This window comes from Pezoporus flaviventris, unplaced genomic scaffold (assembly GCF_033815535.1).
Source record: "Pezoporus flaviventris isolate CSIRO_AGI_PZ_B2104156 unplaced genomic scaffold, CSIRO_AGI_Pfla_v1 ptg000090l, whole genome shotgun sequence".
NCBI lineage: Eukaryota > Metazoa > Chordata > Aves > Psittaciformes > Psittacidae > Pezoporus > Pezoporus flaviventris.
The window spans coordinates 657,535-676,927 of NW_026892638.1; the positions used below are offsets into that span (position 1 = coordinate 657,535).

Below are 19,393 nucleotides of genomic sequence, written 5' to 3' on the forward strand. Positions count from 1 at the left end.
GAGGTAACTGGGAGTTACCCAGAAGGGCTGGGAGACTGCAGGGTTCGAGGAGGTATGGGTCGGTGCTTGGTCGGGCTGAGGGGGGCGAGTTATCGGTCGGCTGGTGCTGAGGTGTTGTATTCTGTTCCCTTGCTATCTCCTTTATCATTGTTATTACTGGTGGTAGCAGTAGTGATTTGTGTTATACCTTAGTTACTAAACTGTTCTTATCTCAACCTGTGGGAGTTGCATTCTTTTTGATTCTCCTCTCCATCCCTCTGGGAGTAGGGGGAGGGAAAGAAGGGGGGGGAGTGAGTGAACGAGTTACCTGACTGGGTTTAAACCACGACAAGAGTACACCCATCCAAGCCATGAGCAGCCAGTTTCTCCAGAACGCTGTGAGAAACAGTGTCAAAGTCTGTACTGAACTCTAGATAGACAACATCCACAGCCTTTCCCTCGCCCACTATGTGGGTCACCTTGTCATAGAAGGAGATCAGGTTGGTCAAGCAGGACCTGCCTTTCAAAAACCCATGCTGACAGGGCCTCATTGTGCTTGTCCTGTACATGCTGTTTGGTGGCACTCAAGATGATCTGCTCCAGAATGTTCCCTGGCACCGAGGTCAAACTGACAGGCCTGTAGTTTCCTGGGTCATACTTCCAGCCCTTCTTGTAGATGGAGGTCACATTTACCAATCTCCAGTCAGCTGGGACCGCCTCAGTTAGCCAGGACTGCTGATAAATGGTGGAAAGCGCCTTGGTGAGCATTTCTGCCAGCTTCCTCAGTACCCTTGGGTGGATCCCTCATGGTTGCATAGACTTGCATGTGTCTAAATGGTGTACCAGGTCAATAACCATTTCCTCTTGGATCATGGGGGCTCTAATTCTGCTCCTCATATCTGTCTTCCAGGTGGGGGGGGGGGGGGGGGGGGGGTGCACCCAGAGAACAGCTGGTCTTGTTATTAAAAACTGAGGCAAAGAAGTCATTAAGTGCCTCGGCCTTTTCCTCATCCTTTGTCACTCTTTCCTTTGCATCCAATGCAGGATGGAGATTGTCCTTAGCTCTCCTTTTGTGGCCAATGTATTTATAGAAATATTTTTATTGTCTTTTAAGGCAGTAGCCAGATTAATTTCTAGTTGGGCTTTGGCCCAATGCTAATTTTCTCCATGCATAACCTCATGACATCCTTGTAGTCCTCCTGAGGGATGCACTTATCTGTGTGTGCATGTGTGTTTATGTACATTCATCCATCCAACCAGGCAGAGGTTGTGCTGGAAAACCAGACATATTTTCCCTCTGTCACCTGTGACACATTGATGCTATTTATAACCCTGTTCTTGGAAATGCTGGGTGGAGAGCATGAAGGTGGTTGGAGTATTAGAGATACTCCTGTTTCTTTTTCAGGAGGCTCCATGTTGGATAAAACTGCTTCTAAATATAGATAAAAGCACATCTCTGTGACCTAGTTAGGCTGTGGACAAAAGAAGGCATTTTAAAAATGTTCTTGCAAGCAAATTACTTCCTTATAACAGGTTAGACTGTAGAATTATCTTTGAGATACTGTTTGAAGCCAAAGGCTCAGTGATGAAATTTTAAGATGGAAAATTTGCACAAAGGAATCAATCAGTGCACAGATAAGCAGTAGTGACCAAAGCAAAAATTGTAGGAGCTCTAAACTGATTATTCAGAAAACATCTGTGGTAGTAGAAAAGGCTGCAAAAAAATTGCTTAAAACTGGGACAAGTGTTTAATAATTATACCAGGATGTGACTTTTAGTCCCTGACTCACTGACTGGATATGGTGTACATATATATACACACACTATGTGTATGCTATTTTTGTGTTTGTATGTGTATATAAGTAATATACGTAACTGTGTATGATCCATCAGAAAGGTTTGTTAGGGAATATGCATTCTGCTATGTTTCCTAAGTATCCTATGTATCCTAAGTCCCTGGGCAAAATAAGGTGCAATTAAATCTCGAAGACTCTTTTGGTGCAAAGGCTTGGCTTACTAAAAAGGGAGAAGGGAAGAGGAATCCTTTGAATACCAAAAAGGACTCCACTTTTTTTTCCTAAAGGGAAAAAAAGTCTGGTTTTGGGTTGGGTTTTTTTCAGAATTCAGCTTAAGCAAAGTTAAACTCCCACAATTTGAACATAAATTACACCTGTACACCAAAATCTTCCCTTCAAAGTATGGGCCTGTTCCTCAAATATCTTTCATCTTGTGTAATTGATTCTTTCCCAGCAGCATGGGTATAAAATGCTTCAGAAAGCCCACAACAATTGAAAACCCAGCTATGTTATTTACTGCTTTTGTTAGATTACTGAAATACTGCCAAAAATACACAGAAGTGACAGAGTTGTGACTAATTGCTCTCTTGTCTCTTGTCTGCCAGTTACTCCCTTCTTCCATTGCCTGCATTATGCAAAATTTCAATCTTTCTGGAATACAGACTCATGGCAAAGGCTGTAGAATGGCTTTAAATTATTAGAAAGAGTTAATTTTGTTGCACTACTAACCTTTGGCTGCTTTCATTGAGCTTATGGGTTTATCCCACTGTCCACAGCTACACACATCACAGGACCAAACCTACAGGGGAAAGTATTTAAACAGTCAGTGACCATCAGTCAGAAAGGTGCTACACAATCCAACAAAAGAGAACCTAAAAGGGGAGGGAGAGTAAATTCTACTGTATTTACTATATTACAATATATTGCAATGTAAATACTTTCTGCTTTTTTTTTTTTTTCTCTTCAATCTGCCAAACACCATGGTGGAGAAATTAATTAAGGAAATATTAGATGTAACCTATCTTCTCATCTGCTTTCATGCTGATAGCAAACCCTTACTAATTTCTGCATGATCTTCACTTGATCAGAACTTAATTCCATAAACATGTGAGTCCTGAAGAAATCGTAGAAGAGACTACAGATCTGACCACCATGCAAGAAATAGCTAAGGAGCTTCAAAGCTTTTAACTGCCGCTCCCCAGTAATTTTGTTCTGTATGACTCTGGAGTGGCTGATCGCATTTTAATACTCAACAATAAATAATGAGGGTGTGAATTGAAAAGCATTTGTTTCAAATATCTCTTAGGGATCTTTTGTGTTTCCTATAAAAGCACTTTAAAACGTCTTTCTTTCTTCAGCACTTAGTATTTGAATTGTAATACTATGTACCACAGCAGCTTGTGATTCTAAACACTGAGTTTAGTTTAAACCTGGATAGATATTATAAAATTCTATCTTTTATCAGTAGCATTTCAGCTCCTCAGTTTTGAAAACTTGGTCTGGAAATCTCACTGAGACAGGGGTTTTCATGCTGTATTGGTACTTAAACTTTAAAAAAAAACCACTAAACCTAGCACTCCAGAGCTTATTAAAAAGTTAATTTCTTTTGAACAGAGAAGCATCCTCACAGTTTCTTTCTATATGTAAATACTTGGAAATACATGATTTTGAAAAATAGAATAGGAAACAAGCTCCCTCCCCACACTTGCAAAAAAAGAAAAGAAATACTACAGTGAGTTCAGGTAGTTATTGAAATATTTCCACAATAGAATGTTTATGCAACACCTAATAATGCTGTTAACTTCCATTAAAGAGGAACAGTTTAATACACAATATGAATCCCCTTTTATTTTCTCATTTCCTTTTACCATATTTTTACAAAGGATTAAAAAAAGTATGTAAATCATGCTATTCACTCTACAAGCATATGATTCTTACAGTTTCCAGTTAATATTCTGCGCTGAAGTCAGCAGCAAATTTTCTTTAGACTTCAGTAGAACAAACGTTGTGCATGAAAGTGTCTTCTAATAATAAAAATGTGAGGTGGTGAATTTTCTCAAGCTTAAATACTGAATACTACCGTTCTGATTTTGCTCTTGGGCAACACGAAGCTAAAACCAGAAATGAGACCAAGATGAGTGAAAGTTTTATGTACTCCCTAACAAAGGGAAATGGTCTACTTTATTAGGAGGTTTGCACTTGTGTTTGCTCTTTCACAAGAAGATGAAACAGAGGAAAGTGGAAGAAGTGTAAAGGTGGCTGAATAGACTGAACAGCTTCTCTTACTGAAAGAGAAGTTACACATTTAACAGAACATGTATGACTGTAGAAACTGTGCCCTGTAAGAACGTATTTCTGCTTTCCTTTTGGGGCCTGAAATATTGGCATCTGTAAGGAAAGAATGAAATCTAATAGCTGTTTCTGTATTGGAAGTGGTGTAGATCAGTGAAAAATGACACACTATTACATTTCTGGAGGTAAAGTTGAGCAGCTGGAGAGCTTCAGCCTTATTGAGCAACCAGCTGGGGTTTTTTTTTCAGTCACTGACTGTTGTAACCTGTATATATCAATGGTCATGGTTATCTTAATAGAATCTCCTTCATTCAGTTCACATTTCCAAATAGGTTTTGGAATGTTTTTAAATATACCAAATGTTTTGGAATAGGTTTTAAATGTACTCAGTCATACAGCTGTTAACTAAGAACCAAGTTCTTTACTTAGTTTTCACTTATTTACTATTTCTATTTATGCAAAATTCATATCAGTCTCTGGCTCTGACCAAAAGGGGTTTTAAGAATTCATCTCATTTCAGCAGTGAAGCAGTGTTCCCTACTGCATCTATACTGATTTATTTGTCAGACTTTGAAAATGCTAAGAATACTTGTACAAACATGAATGCATCCACTCCTGGTAACTGAGTGTTTCAAGTTAGTACACATCTGATCATTCCTTACTATGCTCCATGCTGATTTCCTTCAGTGATGGCATGAACTCTCCATGAACCCCTTTTTTCTTTCTCTTCCACTTCTTTTCTGCTGCCTCCAGTATGAGTGAAATCATGCAACAATGTTGCCATTCTTCATTTCCTCTTCTATTGGGAATTTAATAGTTTTAGAGAGTTGTAAATCAATCATTTGGATGTTTTGAACCTGTAATTTTCAAATGTTTCTTGTTTGTTTTCCTGGTCTTATAGCCTGTTGTGAGTAAGAAGTTAGACTAGATGATAATAATCTTCCACAGCTGTAAAATCTGTGCACCTGCTTGTCATTTGTACAGTCAAATTTTTGTTTGTAGGTAATAGTGCTACAATACTGCTGCAATAATGAATGATGCAGAAGTTCTAAATATGCTTGGAAGACATGGAGTTATTTCAATACGAGGTTCACTAGATATTGGTTCAAACTGTGATGGTTATTCAATAATGGATTATTCGTATAGGGTTTTTTTCAAATTAAGGTACTCTAGGCTTGAGTGACTGTAGTCATTAAAGTAGGGTAGAAGATAAAAGACCATGTTCAAACACTTATCAGAATTTCTCTAAAATCTATGTCAACTCTCTAGTTCTTTAGAGAAGTCCATGCAAAAGGTGTTTTCCATCCATGTTCTCCCAGTATAAATACCCACATTTCAAGCACACAAATTTGAAAAATTGACTCCATTAACATATACTGAGTACATATTTTTATACTCAAGACAAGTATATAAACTGAGTATGTGTTGTATACTCAAATCAGCCTTGAAGTCCATAAGCTACATTATTTGCAGCTAACCTAAAAGTTGATTTACATTTTAAATGAAGAGAGCACTTTTCCTGCTACAGTGTAGAGCCAGGAGAAGACAGAAATTTGGACTACCTTGCAAAAATAAACATGGATTTAGGGAAAGTATCCAAAATCAATGAGTGCAGATACTGATTAGGAAGACACAAATGGTGGGGAAACCTTAAAGAAACAGGCCTGTGCTGGAAATAATAGCCATTGTGGAGTTTACTCAAAACTTCTCAATACCACTTCTACAAACAGTTGTTTTCCCTCTCTCACATGCATGCAGACCTGGTATTAAATAAAGTCCATGATTTAACATCTCCTTAATTGTCATCTAAGCTAAGGCTTCTTGTCACATGCCTTTGGAAACAAGTTGATCATGAAAATGATCTGGAATACCGAAAATGAGAAGTGGACCAGATCAGGTTTTTTCTTCCTACATTAGTATGATAGTACTGAGGATCTGTGTCTTTTTCACTTCTCCCTGGGAAATTACCTTCATCTGCTGGTATCAGGCTTCAGGAGAAAACTTCTTCTTTCCATTAACAAATGTGTGCTTTTTTTTCTCAGCATATGGTAAAGGAAAACTGATAACGTTGGTAACTCTTCCTAGGGCATAATTAGAGCTCACTGAGGTTTATGGGAAGAATTCCAATGAACTCTGAAACTAATCTGTCACAATTTTCCTTGTTATTTGTTATAGGTTCTGTTGTCCAGTGAGATATGAATCCATCTATGTTATGACCAAAATCGGTTATTTTTAGCAAATGTATTGTACATATATGAAAAAATACAACTTATATCCTGAAACAACATGTTAACAGATGGTAACCTGTTAGCATTTATCTCTTAGCAGATAAATGTAGTAGAAATCATACGACCACACACATAAGAAACCAAACTGATTAAAAATCTGACATGGTTAAACAGTTTAACATGACTCAGTAAACAAATGCAAAAATAAATGAACTTTCAAAGATGTCCTATATGTTAAATAATTTTTTTCCCCTTCATTGACTCTGTTTTGGCATGTCTTCCTTGCTCTATGTCCAAAGTTTGATTGTTTTAGATATTCCTTTGCTCTAAGTTCTTTCTATGCAGTGCAGCTGCATTAATGTTGTCTGGGAGATGACACCAATGTGAACTAATGGGTCTTTTTTCAGAAAATTGTGCAACAGAAATACCATCCCTGCATTGTCTTTGTTATTTCCAAATTTTAACATTTTAAGTTACATTCTTTTTGTTTTGTTTTAGCTGGAAAATACAAAATTAAGGAAACATACCAGTTTACCTGGGTTGCCTATAAAGTGGCTTTTGCAGTCATCTTGGATATATGTGTAACTTGGTTTTGTACTCAATTTTCAGGGAGCAAGACACTATAAGCACTTTTACAGTAACATAGTTTTTTTGGTATTTCTTGTAATAGAGAAAATTATTAAAATAGTATCAAAATTAATGTGCATTCACTTTTCCATAACCTACAGATCATTTTTGTTTTGATAACTATAGGAAGTGTTAGTGAATGCCCCATCCGTGGCAGTGGTCAAGGCCAGGCTGGACAGGGCTTTGAACAACCTGGTGTAGTGGAAGTTGTCCCTGCCCATGGCAGAGGGGTTGGAACTGAATGAGCTTTAAGGTCCCTTCGAACCCAAACCGTTCTATGATGCTGAGGTGTTAAACTAGATTCTCCAATTTTGTCTGCTGAAAGTGCGGAGCCATCCCATCACCCACCCTGCCAAAGCTGAGGCACTGTTTGTGGCATCATGAGCGCTTACAGAGTGGTTTATGGCATAACTTGCTTTTCAGTGGTGGCATGGATTAGATAGAAAAAAATTGGCTGGTGTTGTAGTGAGCTAGCCTTAGACATCTTTCCTCTCTCCAGTGTGAGTGTTGTGTTCTTAGTTTAGTCCCGCTGCCCAACAGGACAGTGAGTGGAAACCACAGGGCAGTACGGCTTTGTTTACCACTGAACATCTGCAACAGGGCCTTATTGGTGATGCCCTGAGCAGTAATTAAGCCTCATGGACCACCTCTAGTTATTCTGATGTACATACAAAGTGTCCTTTGAGTATAGCTTGGGCTTGCTGCTGGTTTGGCTCTTTATTTCTCTTTTTCTTATCCTCCTTTCTTCTTTTTTTTCTTTTTCTTCCCCTTTGTGAGTTTTCTTAGTTCTCTTATGTTTCCTTCCCTCTTCACTTCTCTATTCTATCTGTGGTTCACTCCCTCTCTGCTTCTCTATTCTATCTGCTAAAATTGTCAGCAGCACATAGACAACCTAGATAATGAAATGGATGTTAAGTCCACAGGCTCTGAAGCTGTTTTCACAAAGTCACCCCAAACCACAGACACACATGATAGGAGCCTGCAAGGCACAGCAAATTATCTGGTCTAAAAGTGTGTAATGGAACAAATATTATAAATATCCTCAGATGAGCACTTCCACCTTCCTGATTCTTTGGTACCAGCAAGGAATTCAAGGCTACCTTGAGGTGGGAACAAAGTGGAGAAGGGAACAGTCATTTGCTGTCATATCTCTGGGTTCACAGCGCAGCCCTGCTTTATCTCTGCCCATAGCAGTATGGGCTCTTGCCTTTCTCTTTCCCCCCACAGAAACCTGTCAAGTGTAGCCTGAAACAGAGATGTTGGTGAGGTACAGGATGCAAAACCAGACATATCAGCGCAGGCTACTAGTGTAGCTACACCAAGATACTTGTGAAGAATATGAAAACCAGAAGGAAGTATTGTGACAGCTTTCCAGTATTGTCCTCAGTCCTTCAACTGTCCGTGGCTCAGAGCTTTCCTGACCCAAAGATGTTGCATTCTGACTTATTTTATTCCATGGAGAACGGATGTAGATAAAAGTTATTTAATATAAAAATCAAAAGACAACTGTTTCTTGTGGGATAAAGGACATACAAAGATAGGAAGTGAGATATCTTTGAGTGCTTTGGTGGAGGTTCTTGTACCTCCAGAGGATGAGAGAGAAGCCAGGACAGTGAGAGCTGCACTGTGCAGGAGGAGAGATGCCTACCTACTCTCTTCTCAATCTGCCTCTCCAGGAAACACTTCCATTTCTTCTCCTGAAAGTCCCCTGAAACCAATGTGTACTGAAGTTTATTTCACTCATGCCTCACTTTCTATCCCCCCATCAAGTCCTTCAACAGCTGACCCTCTCCTGCTTCAACTTTTCCCATCTTTAGAAGCCATTACTTAGCCACTATAAAGCCAGATCATTTTTGCTGATAAGCCTTTTACTGTATAGTCTTTACGTTACGGGGTTTTAATGTACAATTTCTTTCTTTTGTTCTTTTCTTTTTCACCAAAATGGGAAAGTGAAATACATTCATATTCTGAATAGAAGTTTGGAGGATACATGGGGGTGAACTATTTACTTCAAGCAGGCTAACCAGTGCCACAGAATCACAGAATAGTTAGGGTTGGAAAGGTCCTTAAGATCGCCTCTTTCCAACCCCACTGCCATGGGCAGGGGATGCCTTACACTAGGCCATGCAGCCCAAGGCTCTGTCCAGCCTGGCCTTGAACACCACCAGGGATGGAGCACACACAGTGTGTGGCACTGAAGGCACTCCTATGTCCATGTCAAGAAGAAATTTTCTTAGGTACCCCAGACTAGTTTTGCCTGTTTTCAAAAGAAAACACAAACACAAAGCTGAGCTCTGAGACCTGTTTTGCAGGAAAGATACAAAGACCTGAGTTTAGACTGAGGATGTACCGTAAAAAATTGTACTCACCCGTACTTGTCCCTTCTGGAGCTTTTGCACTGCAGAGAAGGGGTTGTGTGTCAGAATGAACTAAAGGGAGCCTGGCACCATAGCCAAGCCATAAACACAATCACTCAGGAGGCTGACATGCATTTAACTTTCAGTGAACCTGGAGAAACAACACCTGGAGGGGAGCCCAGACCTACGGCTAGATGGATGGAATCTGCAGCCCCTGTCTACCCCATTTGTCTTCTCTCTGCTCCCTGCCCCTTGGCAATGGCATTTTTGCCTGTGTAATGGACCAGATTCAGCAAAAGGGGAGCAGGGTTACCCTCACAAGCTCTAGTTAGGGCACTCTCTTAATAGGTTGGAGATACGGGTCCAAATTCCCTGGGGAGAAAGGGGGAAAATTAATCCAAGTCTCCCACCTTGTAGCTGTTCTATTTTGCACCAAATTTGAGGTCTTTGCTGTATATTCAGTTTTATACAAATATTCTTACAGGACTGGGTCCCCAGTAGCATTTCCTCATAGCTATACTGAGTTTTCAGACCCTGCCCAGAGTTCAGGGCTGGCCATGATGGTGACATCGAGAGCACACACAGCAGCACAGCTTCAAATGTGCTGTCTATGAATTAGCTGCTCAGTCAGCAGCGCTGCCAGCTCCTGGGCAGATTGATGAGGACCTGGGGCTCCGTTCAAGGCTCTGGCCATTCAGGAGCCAGACTCCTGGTTCCCACGCTCCGGTGCTGAAGGCATCCTCCCCGGAGTTACTCACCTCGGCAAAAATCCTATCTCTCCATCCCTGCTTCCTGTCTACTTCCATATCTGCCACTGCAAATTAAAATGGTACATTTTTGGCACCATAGGAATCCTATGTATTAAATAGTTTTTCCTCTGGAAAATTATAAAATAGCACTAATGAAGGTTTAGGATTTTTTTTCCTTTTCTTTTCTCACCACACAAATATTAAAAGAGATGGGCTGAACAGAAAAACAAATAAATAATATTAATGTAAGGAAACATCTAGTAGTAAAATAACAATAGAGTGTGGGGTCCCTGAAAGAACACTTTGGGCATAATCTTTCCACCTACAAAGCACAGCCATTAAATGCTATAGAGTGAAGTGGAGACAGAGGGTTTTGAGCTGTGCAGTAATATTATTTTTAAACAATGGAGCTATATAGAACACCCAAAGTTAGAACGATCAAAAAAGCATGCCCTTCCATAACCCTTATGCTGCCCTGCTTGGGCTGTTGTTTAGAAAGTAAACCTTTCACTGGCATTCATGACCTTTAAAAAGGAAATAGATTGAGCTTTCCTTCCTACTGTAGTCCCAGTGTCATTATCACCTCTGTGGAGGCCAGAGAGATGGTCTGGTCTCCTCCTACCTCTTTGTTATCTTAAAGGGTAACTAAGGGCCACTTTCAGCCGTGGTTCTTCAAGCCATCCTGCTGGCACCCTTAGCACCATTAGCAGTTAATAGGACCTTCCAGGCATGGCATGTGTAAAGCAACAGGTATCTCAAAAGAGAAAGTACCAGGTGAAATGTGCACTTCTGCCTGTAGAAGGGCCAAGAGAGAATAGGATTGTACAGGAGACTTTCATATAAAGTCTCCAAAGCAGATTTTTTTTTTTAATAAAAGTCTAGACATGGAGGAGTATTATTAGTCTTCAGCAGGACCATTGTTTTTTTGTGTTTATTTTGCATTCAGTTCTTTGTTTCACACAATTCAAAACTCATAGTGAAACTGAAGGTCGCTGAAGTAGTATCATGTGTTTCAGTGAGACATTCTATGTCCTAGAAGAACTAAAAGAAGAGGATTTAATCCAGAAACTGACAGAAATAGGAAAGATATATCTGCTACTGAACACTCTTTTTGGCGTCCAGTTATTAAAAGTAATTACCAGATGAGGCTTTCTTAGATTCCAGCTGTAGTCTGAGCAGACTCGCTGGAAAAGCTGCTTGGCTGAAAAGACTACTTAAGGCCTATTGACCTCTATTACTCACTTGCAATAAAGCTGGGTCAGTAGTGACTTAGACATTTCCCTCTGAACATAAGTTCAATAGGAAACACAGCAAAGGAATTAAAGATGTCAGTGACATTCCTAGGACACCACTGTGTTTATTCCACTAATACCCAAATAGAAAAAAAATAAATAAATATAGGAATTATGAGCAATTACACAGAATTAAAGATCACTCTTAAGGCAAATTTCTGGGGCATTGGAACAAACTACTTTTTATATACCTGCACTGTGATTAAGGAGGCCTGCTTTTCAGTCTGACAGAGTATAACATCTGTGTTAAAACATCAAAACCACTTTGAGTAGGTATTTATTGTTTAGAAAAATATCACCTTCGCATACATCTCACAATTGCATTCAAATAAGCATTAACTTCTAAAAATCGGTTGAATTTGTTTAAAGAGTAATGTGCTTAGTTATTCAGTTCCAGCATAAATGGTATTTTTGACTGATCACTTGAAATGCCTGCAAGAAAGTAGTTTAAGATAACTTCCTCTCTGACTTTGCCCTTCTCCTATTCTACCATATTTGAACCTTCTCCTTGACTAAACAGCAAAAAGCAAATGCATTCCCTCTCCAATCCCCAAGATGCATCATGCCTATGGGTCTTAATTCTTTTGTTAGCTTCTAAAAAGTTTTGAAAATAAAGATTAGTTTGTTGCAACAACTGAAGAAAATCTGAAATTTAAAACAAATTTTATATTGTTTCAGCAATTTTGATCAGTTGGAAAACAAACCTCTATGTAACTCAACTAACAGGGAAAAAAATCTCAAGATTAATTATTTTAAACTGAAACACATTTAAAATACCAATTTTACTGAATTCAGTAAATAAGCTTGCAAAGTGGGAATGGCTGCTCAGACTTACACAAATGCCATAAGCAGACACTGGAACAGAGTCCAGAGCTACAGACAAATAAGAAATTACTTTTTGCCAAAGGGGGGCTGGTGGAGGTTGGGGGTGAGGAGTGAGAAGAAACTCGACATCGTTTCAAATCTGAAATTCTGAACGTTCCCCAAACCACTCTAATACTAATCCTTCACCATTAGTGATGCCAAAGGCTTGTTCTGGGTACTAACTTAGGTCAGATTTTCATTACAAGAAAAAAGAAACAAAAGAAAACACCAAAACACAGTGATGCTACCCCATGACTAAGAATGGCCATCTGACAATATAAAATGAAGTTCTGTGAAAATCGCCCTATATAACAAAACCATTTTCTTAGTATCTGTTCCTCCTCCCCCCAACTCCTCCACTAACTCCCTAATTCTATTCAGGGATTTTTGCCATGTACAAAAACCTGGAAGATTTTATGGAAATTATTGCTGTGTTTTGGAAGGAATAGCAGGCAAGGCTGTGGTAGGCAAGAGGATATTACCTAGAGAACAAATAATTGTGTGACTTGTGTTCCAATTCACTGTCCTAACTATGTTCAGTACCTTCCACTGGGTGCCTGTTCACAAATATTTTGTGTCTGGTATTGAACGAGCTAGTGAAAATCCTCACTGCAGTTATTAGGGAGAATCCAGATCCTGATCATTTGCCTACAGAATCCAGTGATGCTTGTTTGATTGCATTTCTTTACCTGCAGCTTAAGCTTAGGTGGGCTTCCCTTTGTAAAGGACACGAAAAAGTAAACTAGTGTATTTGGGTAAGAGAATATACTTTTTCCAGTTCACAAAGTCATTAGTAGCAGACACAGCATAGAGGCCTCCACAAAACAAAAGGTCTTTCCTTGCTGCAAAAAAGTCTACAGTTAGGTTGCAACCCTAACCATAGAAGACTAAAACATTAGTGTCTTCCGCACAGTCAGAAATAGTAACAAACCAGTGAAGAGGAAGACTGGAAGTCATCTTGTCCCTCCCAGCCAACACACATGTGGCTTATCAGAGGGCCTGGTGTCAAAACAAGCTTCTCCCCCAGGAGGGACAAAGACGTGTACTCCCACCCCAGAATTGCCACAGCTTCTTCTCTACCCTGGGAACACTACCCTGCCAAATTTTTTCCACAAGGAGAAATTAGATGGTTTCTAGTTTTCATCAGGCCTCAAGAGGCTGGCATGGGTAATGCCTGCTTGCTGTGAATTATTATTCCTTGCACTACAGCATCATCTAACAATTAAAAATGTATGACCCTTCTTGTAGCCTTGCTTTCAATTTCAAATCAGTTGTACCTTTCTCGAATTCATTAGCAAAAAGTGATGTTAGCCATGTATGAGACTCAGTTTACCTTGTAGGTTTTTGCAGATTCAATGAATATTTGTATTTCTCAGTGTTCTCTGAATTCTAGTGCTGCTAATGAGAATAAGCAGCTGGAAAGTCTGATGTTTCCAGCTTTAGTTTTTATGAGTGTTGGTAGTGGGTAAATGGGTTTTCAGGAAACACTCTTTTTATCCTAAGTTTTTCTTGTAAATCACATGAATTCATATACATCCACAAAGTAGAAGGGAAATGTGTCAGTGTTTTACCTTTCATAGTGGCAGACGGAGGGAAGAGAAAGTTATTTTTTTTTTTTTCAGCCTTCATTCAAATAATTAATAATGTGCCTTTCTAACATACAAAGCAGGAAATAAGGAGTGAAAGCAGAAAGAAAAAGAAATGGCAAATATTCACATGATTTCTTCCCATAACCTTCAGGGTACAAAAATATTCTCTTTTAATATATAATTACTTTGCTTAATTACTTCCAGTGACGTTAGATGTCTTTACAATACATGAAATATTTTCAGTTTAGAAGGAAAATGCTATGTTTGGTTTATCAAGATCAGGGTAACACTAGTATAAAACTATTTGTTTTACAAAAGCAAGTCACCAAGTTATTAAGTTGGAAGAAACTAAAACAAAGATTAAAGATTATTTTTCATTGGATCATTAGTATTTTAGAAGCCAGACAAGATACAAACATAGATAGACGGATAGACATAAAGACATAAAGAAAAATCAGACATCCAGTATGCAATTCAATATGTATTTCAAGTAATCAATGCGTATATTAATATGTATGGTAGGCCTCTTCATTGGATGAAAATCAGAATATCATTCCACTACATATAAAGAGCAATGGAGAGCTGTGGTCTCCATTCCAAATATCAACTTTTCAGCAGAAAGAAGATAATCCCAGGTCATCTTTTTTCCCAAAATTGTTTCTTTCTTTTTAAATGATTCACACTATTTCTCTCTATAAAGCTGACATTCCTTCTTTTTCAGTGATCTTCTGGGCTTGTAAACTAGAATAGGGAAAACTACTGCATTTAAGAAGAAAATGCTCATAACAGGGGGTCTATTTTTAAAAGTCAGTTGGGGTATAAACTTAGTTCATCAAACAAATGAGTAATTTTACAACTATCTGTAGCAGTCTACATAGCACTAATAAGGTCAGTTTGTTTTACCGGGTCAGTTACTGCTGGGGAACATACATCAGTGCTCAGAAGCAACAGACCATTTCTTTTCAACTAATACAAAGCTACTTTTCTTTACATAGCTTTACCTGACTTGTGTCCTTAAACCATGGCTACAGAAAACCACTGTTACCTTATGCAGCCTTTACTGCTTTTGTTTCTCATGGTGATACTCTGCTGACATGTCTGGCTAATTGGAGCAGTCCGTTCAGATAGATGTCTTTCTGTGGCATCAAGCCTTTGCGATATCAAGGATTCCAAGCAGTGTAAGTGCTCTCTGGGTAATCCATACCCTTCTGCCTCTATATAAGGTTTATTTTGGGTTGCTACCATGATTCATCCCCCTGTGCTTCTCCCATTCTAAATACTGCATATCTGTCTGATGCTACTAGAAACAGCAGCTAAAAGGCATGCCAATATGCTTATCTGTGAGATGCACATCATGCCTCTCAGTCCACCAGTATCTGCTCTACATCCAGATAGTCCTGAAACAAGGCTCTTACTGATGTTCTTATTGGAAAGAATACAAAACCAGTAAAAAAGATTCAAATTATGTCCTGGTCAAAAATCTACATTACAGATTCCAAAATTTTACTAGGAATGTAAATCTATGTTACTATCCTGCATCCAAAACTCTGATTCTCAACAGTTTTCATCATTAAAGAAGCTGGTCCTAAAGATAAAAAGGCAATTGACATTTAGGAAGACTTGGATCAGTGTCCATGCTTTTTGAATCAGACCTGTTAACCTGGGATTTCCATAGGCTATGACTTTTTTGTAACATCTTCGCTGTCACTGTTATAGTTTTGTTTTTATTTTTCAGAACAAAAACAAAATCTCTATATATTTTCTTTCATTATAATTCCAAACAAATCAAATGGAAATAGTTTATTGGAAATGGAAATAAAACACGAAATAATTCTCTGAGAAAATATGTACACTGACTTATGTATGATATATACATAAATATAGCTCTTAGCAAGAGAAGCAATAACAGTTTAAGAAAAATAAACAGAGCCTCTCTTTTTTTATTCTTGGTTTATTGCTTCAATGTTATTTTTTTTAATAACATAGAGGTGAATAACTGAAAATTCCTTTCACAAGCATTCAAATTGTGCCATAAGATGGTAGTAGATCTGTACTCAGTGCAGTCTCAGACTACATCCTTCTCTACTTGTAAATATCTCAGCTTGTGGGATAAAGACTACACATCAGCTAAAAATCTCCTCTTCCTGACACCTGAAGAAAGGTATTGGTTGTGTTACAAACTAGCATAATACTAAATCATTTACAGTTATTCCAGCAATAAATTATACAATTTGAAAACAAATAAACTCCAAACGATTGCTAAGATGTACTATTTGAAGAAAAAGTAAGACCTGTAAGTGAAATAAATCTAAGAATGAATTTCAAAATTCAAGGTCTGTTTTTCACTGTCAAATTATTAAGCATTCATTCAGAAAATGCTCTCTCTGTGTGCTTATTATTTGGGAATGGGTTTAAAAATCACATATACTTCTTTTGGCCACCTACTATGAATATGAACACACATTCTTATCTATGTATTTCAGACAATCTCTCAGAGCGAGTGTACTGTATACACGTCCAAATTGAGAATACAGTAATGTCTGGTATCCTCAGAAACAAAATTGGTACCTGAAGGCTGCAACTGGCTCTTACCTGCATGACAAACTGAATTTCTGAACTAACCAGACCAAAACTTACAGGCAATTGCAATCCAGACTCTACAGCTTGAGAAAAATCCCACTGCAATTACAGAGCTTATGTTTTTGCTGTTTGGCTTTGGTTTGTTTTTTTTTTTTTAATGTTTGGGACACTATTTCTCACTTAAAGTAAAAAGTGCTTTTCCATATATTTGACCTGTAACTTGTCACAATAGCTGTCCAAATAATCTATTTCATTTGAATCAGTATTTAGTCACATAAAACATAATCTCATGTGTCCCAAGCGAAAGAAGTGGCAAGTGGTTTTCATGGCAATATCTGGTATTTACTTGCTATCAGCAGAAAACTCTACTTGGGTTAAGTATAACCAAATAAACCTAATAACTGGTACCAACCTAAACCTAGCTGCAACATTAAGATGCAGAATTCGAGAAACCTCCTTTGGTAGAACCCATCTGCTGCTCCTGAAGCAAAGGGAATCTACAACTTACCCAAAAATCGGGCTGAAATGGGGGTAGGTCACTTCTTCCTAAAGAAAGTCTTGCAGAAAGACCCCAGAGGGAGAGAGAAGAAAGTCATCCCCACTACTTGGTTCAGCGAGGGGTGGGAGCGGAGGGCTGTCCTGGGGCGGAAGTGCAGCCCAGGTGCTCCGGTGGGAGCAGGGCAGCTCGAGCTGTCTGCCAGCCCCCTGTGATGCCTGCCCGCCATTTGGAGACACCCTGACCGAGCTCTGGGCATCCTGCAGAGGACCCTGTGCTTCAGAGAGAAGCAGCTTGAAGAAATACTGGATCAGGAGATGACCAAATTTTCCTTTTGCAGAGAAATGGACACCTGTCCTAATTCTTCCCCCCACCTCTGCATTCCACTTCTATAAAAGCCTGTGTGGGGGTGATACTTGAAACATATGCTTGCATTCAATCACTCATTTTACATGCAACTGCTGATCACTCTGGTACATTTAAACTCAACATGAAAAATATTGATACCTAAAACAATGAAAACAACAAATAAAAATTTGAATCCACCCTATTACCAATGCTGGTGATCAGCCTCAGTTCGACATGAAACTTTGTTTTCAAGTGAGAACCTGGAATTATCTTACCATGTCTTAAAAGTCACTGTTCCTACACTAACCATATACACAGATCAGTAGAGATAAACATGTGTAATCATAAACACAATACAATTTGACGGAAAAAAAACAACGACCTAGTAATTCTTCTCCCACTATAGCACAGGTTGGTGGGTTGGAGCAGACTTCAGTAGTGGCAGATGATATATGAAATACATCAATTTGCGTATGACAAAGTTTTTGTCTGTATTTCAGCAATGGCCCAGTGAACCTTGCTGAAACATTCAGGATAAGGTTAGTGAAGCCCGCAACAAGATTCTGGTAGCAGAAGGGATATATGCAAAATTCTCAGCAGATTATGTTATGAATATTATCAGCCTCACTAGAAAACACTCTCTTGTCTGTGCTGGTTTAACACTATGCCATTACCACCAGTATCTAAAAACCAGACTATAGGTAACTATGGCATAAATATACTCCTTGTCAATGCATATGGTACCTTATCAGTTACATGTGCATCTGATTAATGCCTTTTCTTAATACAGAAGCATATATATTGTACTTGTAAAGAGTTAACCATAAATACATTTTTACTTAACTTACCAGTTGTTGAAGCTGGAAGGAGTCTTGCCCTAAACTCTCTACCTGCTGTCATGTTGGTAATCTCTGTCTCTTTCTCCCTTTCTCTCCCTCCCCCCGTGCAGAGATTGCAGTAAACTTAGAAAACTAGCAGGGACAGTGTTTCAAATGACTTAAGAAAGAGAACAGGAACAATCATTTCGTTCTCTTTTTTTTTCAGATGAGTACAGTACCTTCAGAAAGAAGGAAGGAAGGGAGGGGAGAGGAAGTCAACAACCCTTTGCTTTCCTGCAAAAAAATAAGGAAACAGAAGATAGCAATCTCATTTTCTCTCAAACAAAATGTTTGGAAAAATAAATATATCTAAACTAAAAGGAATTCCTCAAGTATTATATCTGAATTATTGGCTTCATAAAACCTACTTTACAGCTTGCTATGTGCAACTACACGAAATGAATTTCCAACACAGTGGGTAGGAATAAGACACAAGTGTTTTATGCAGAGCAATTAGCTGTAAGCTTGCACGAATAGTGTAGGCTTTTACTATAGAGAAGGACTGCTCATAGATGTATACATATATCTTGTTTCCATGGTGATATAGGTACCCTCTTTACTGTGATCACAAGAATATAGTACATTAGGTATTTATAGAAAGCTGTGAAATAAGAAATGGGATGAAAATGGTGACAAAATTGATAAGGATTCAGTAATCAGTAATTTATCTCAAAGATTTTCATCATAGAAGGTATGCTGCTGTATCCAAATGAACCAATTTGCTATGTTCATTTTGTACTGTATTTTGTTTCTTTCTTTACTCATTAAATATATTTTGACAAAGAGATACTGGCCAGCTGGCAAGAGTTATACCTCAGATAAGTTTAGTCTATTGTGCTCTACTGTATTTTTTGTTTGCTTGTATGTTTTCCCCTAACTTCATTTATCATCTGAAGTCCACTTAGAGTGATATTTTTTCCTTCTTTTATTTTTTTTTTAAATATATATTCTTGACAGTAAACACCTTCACACTCTCACTGGCGCTGCATTTTTCAGTTAAACTTGTAATGTGGTACTGGAGATGGGGCTGCTCATTGATGGGTAATTCAGGGTTGAGTTCTGCAAAAGACATAAAACAAAAAGCCATTTCAAATGGCCCTCTCCTATAATCTGTGCATCCAGACTTCACTCTGAGAGCAATAGCTAGATGAATGTTGCTGAAGTAAATTGAGATATTGCTATAAATCCATTTTAAATGGGAAGACAAGCTGGTATTCTATCCCATAAAAGTTATTATTTCTTTTATTGTACAGTAATGAAAATTGATAAGCTGCAAACCAACATAAGAAGTAGCTCTCTGGCTCCTGTGTTCCTTCAT

The 19,393-nt window shown here is 38.5% G+C and overlaps 1 protein-coding gene across 3 annotated transcripts in view; it reads right to left on the reverse strand.

The window, feature by feature from the left end:
- Positions 1 to 18,200, reverse strand: part of ZNF366 (zinc finger protein 366) — a 37,140-nt gene extending 18,940 nt beyond the window's left edge. Inside the window, exons 1-2 of one of the 3 annotated variants that reach the window (XM_061475877.1) lie at positions 18,046 to 18,147; positions 2,505 to 2,574 (exon numbers count right to left, since the gene is read on the reverse strand). In XM_061475877.1, coding sequence (XP_061331861.1) covers positions 2,505 to 2,520 — 16 coding nt within the window. In that variant the 5' untranslated portion in view covers positions 2,521 to 2,574; positions 18,046 to 18,147. Of the gene's footprint in view, positions 1 to 2,504; positions 2,575 to 16,861; positions 16,943 to 18,045 lie in introns of those variants that run through there. The other 2 variants (XM_061475878.1, XM_061475876.1) reach the window with 2 other exon arrangements.
- Positions 18,201 to 19,393: the final 1,193 nt, after the last annotated feature.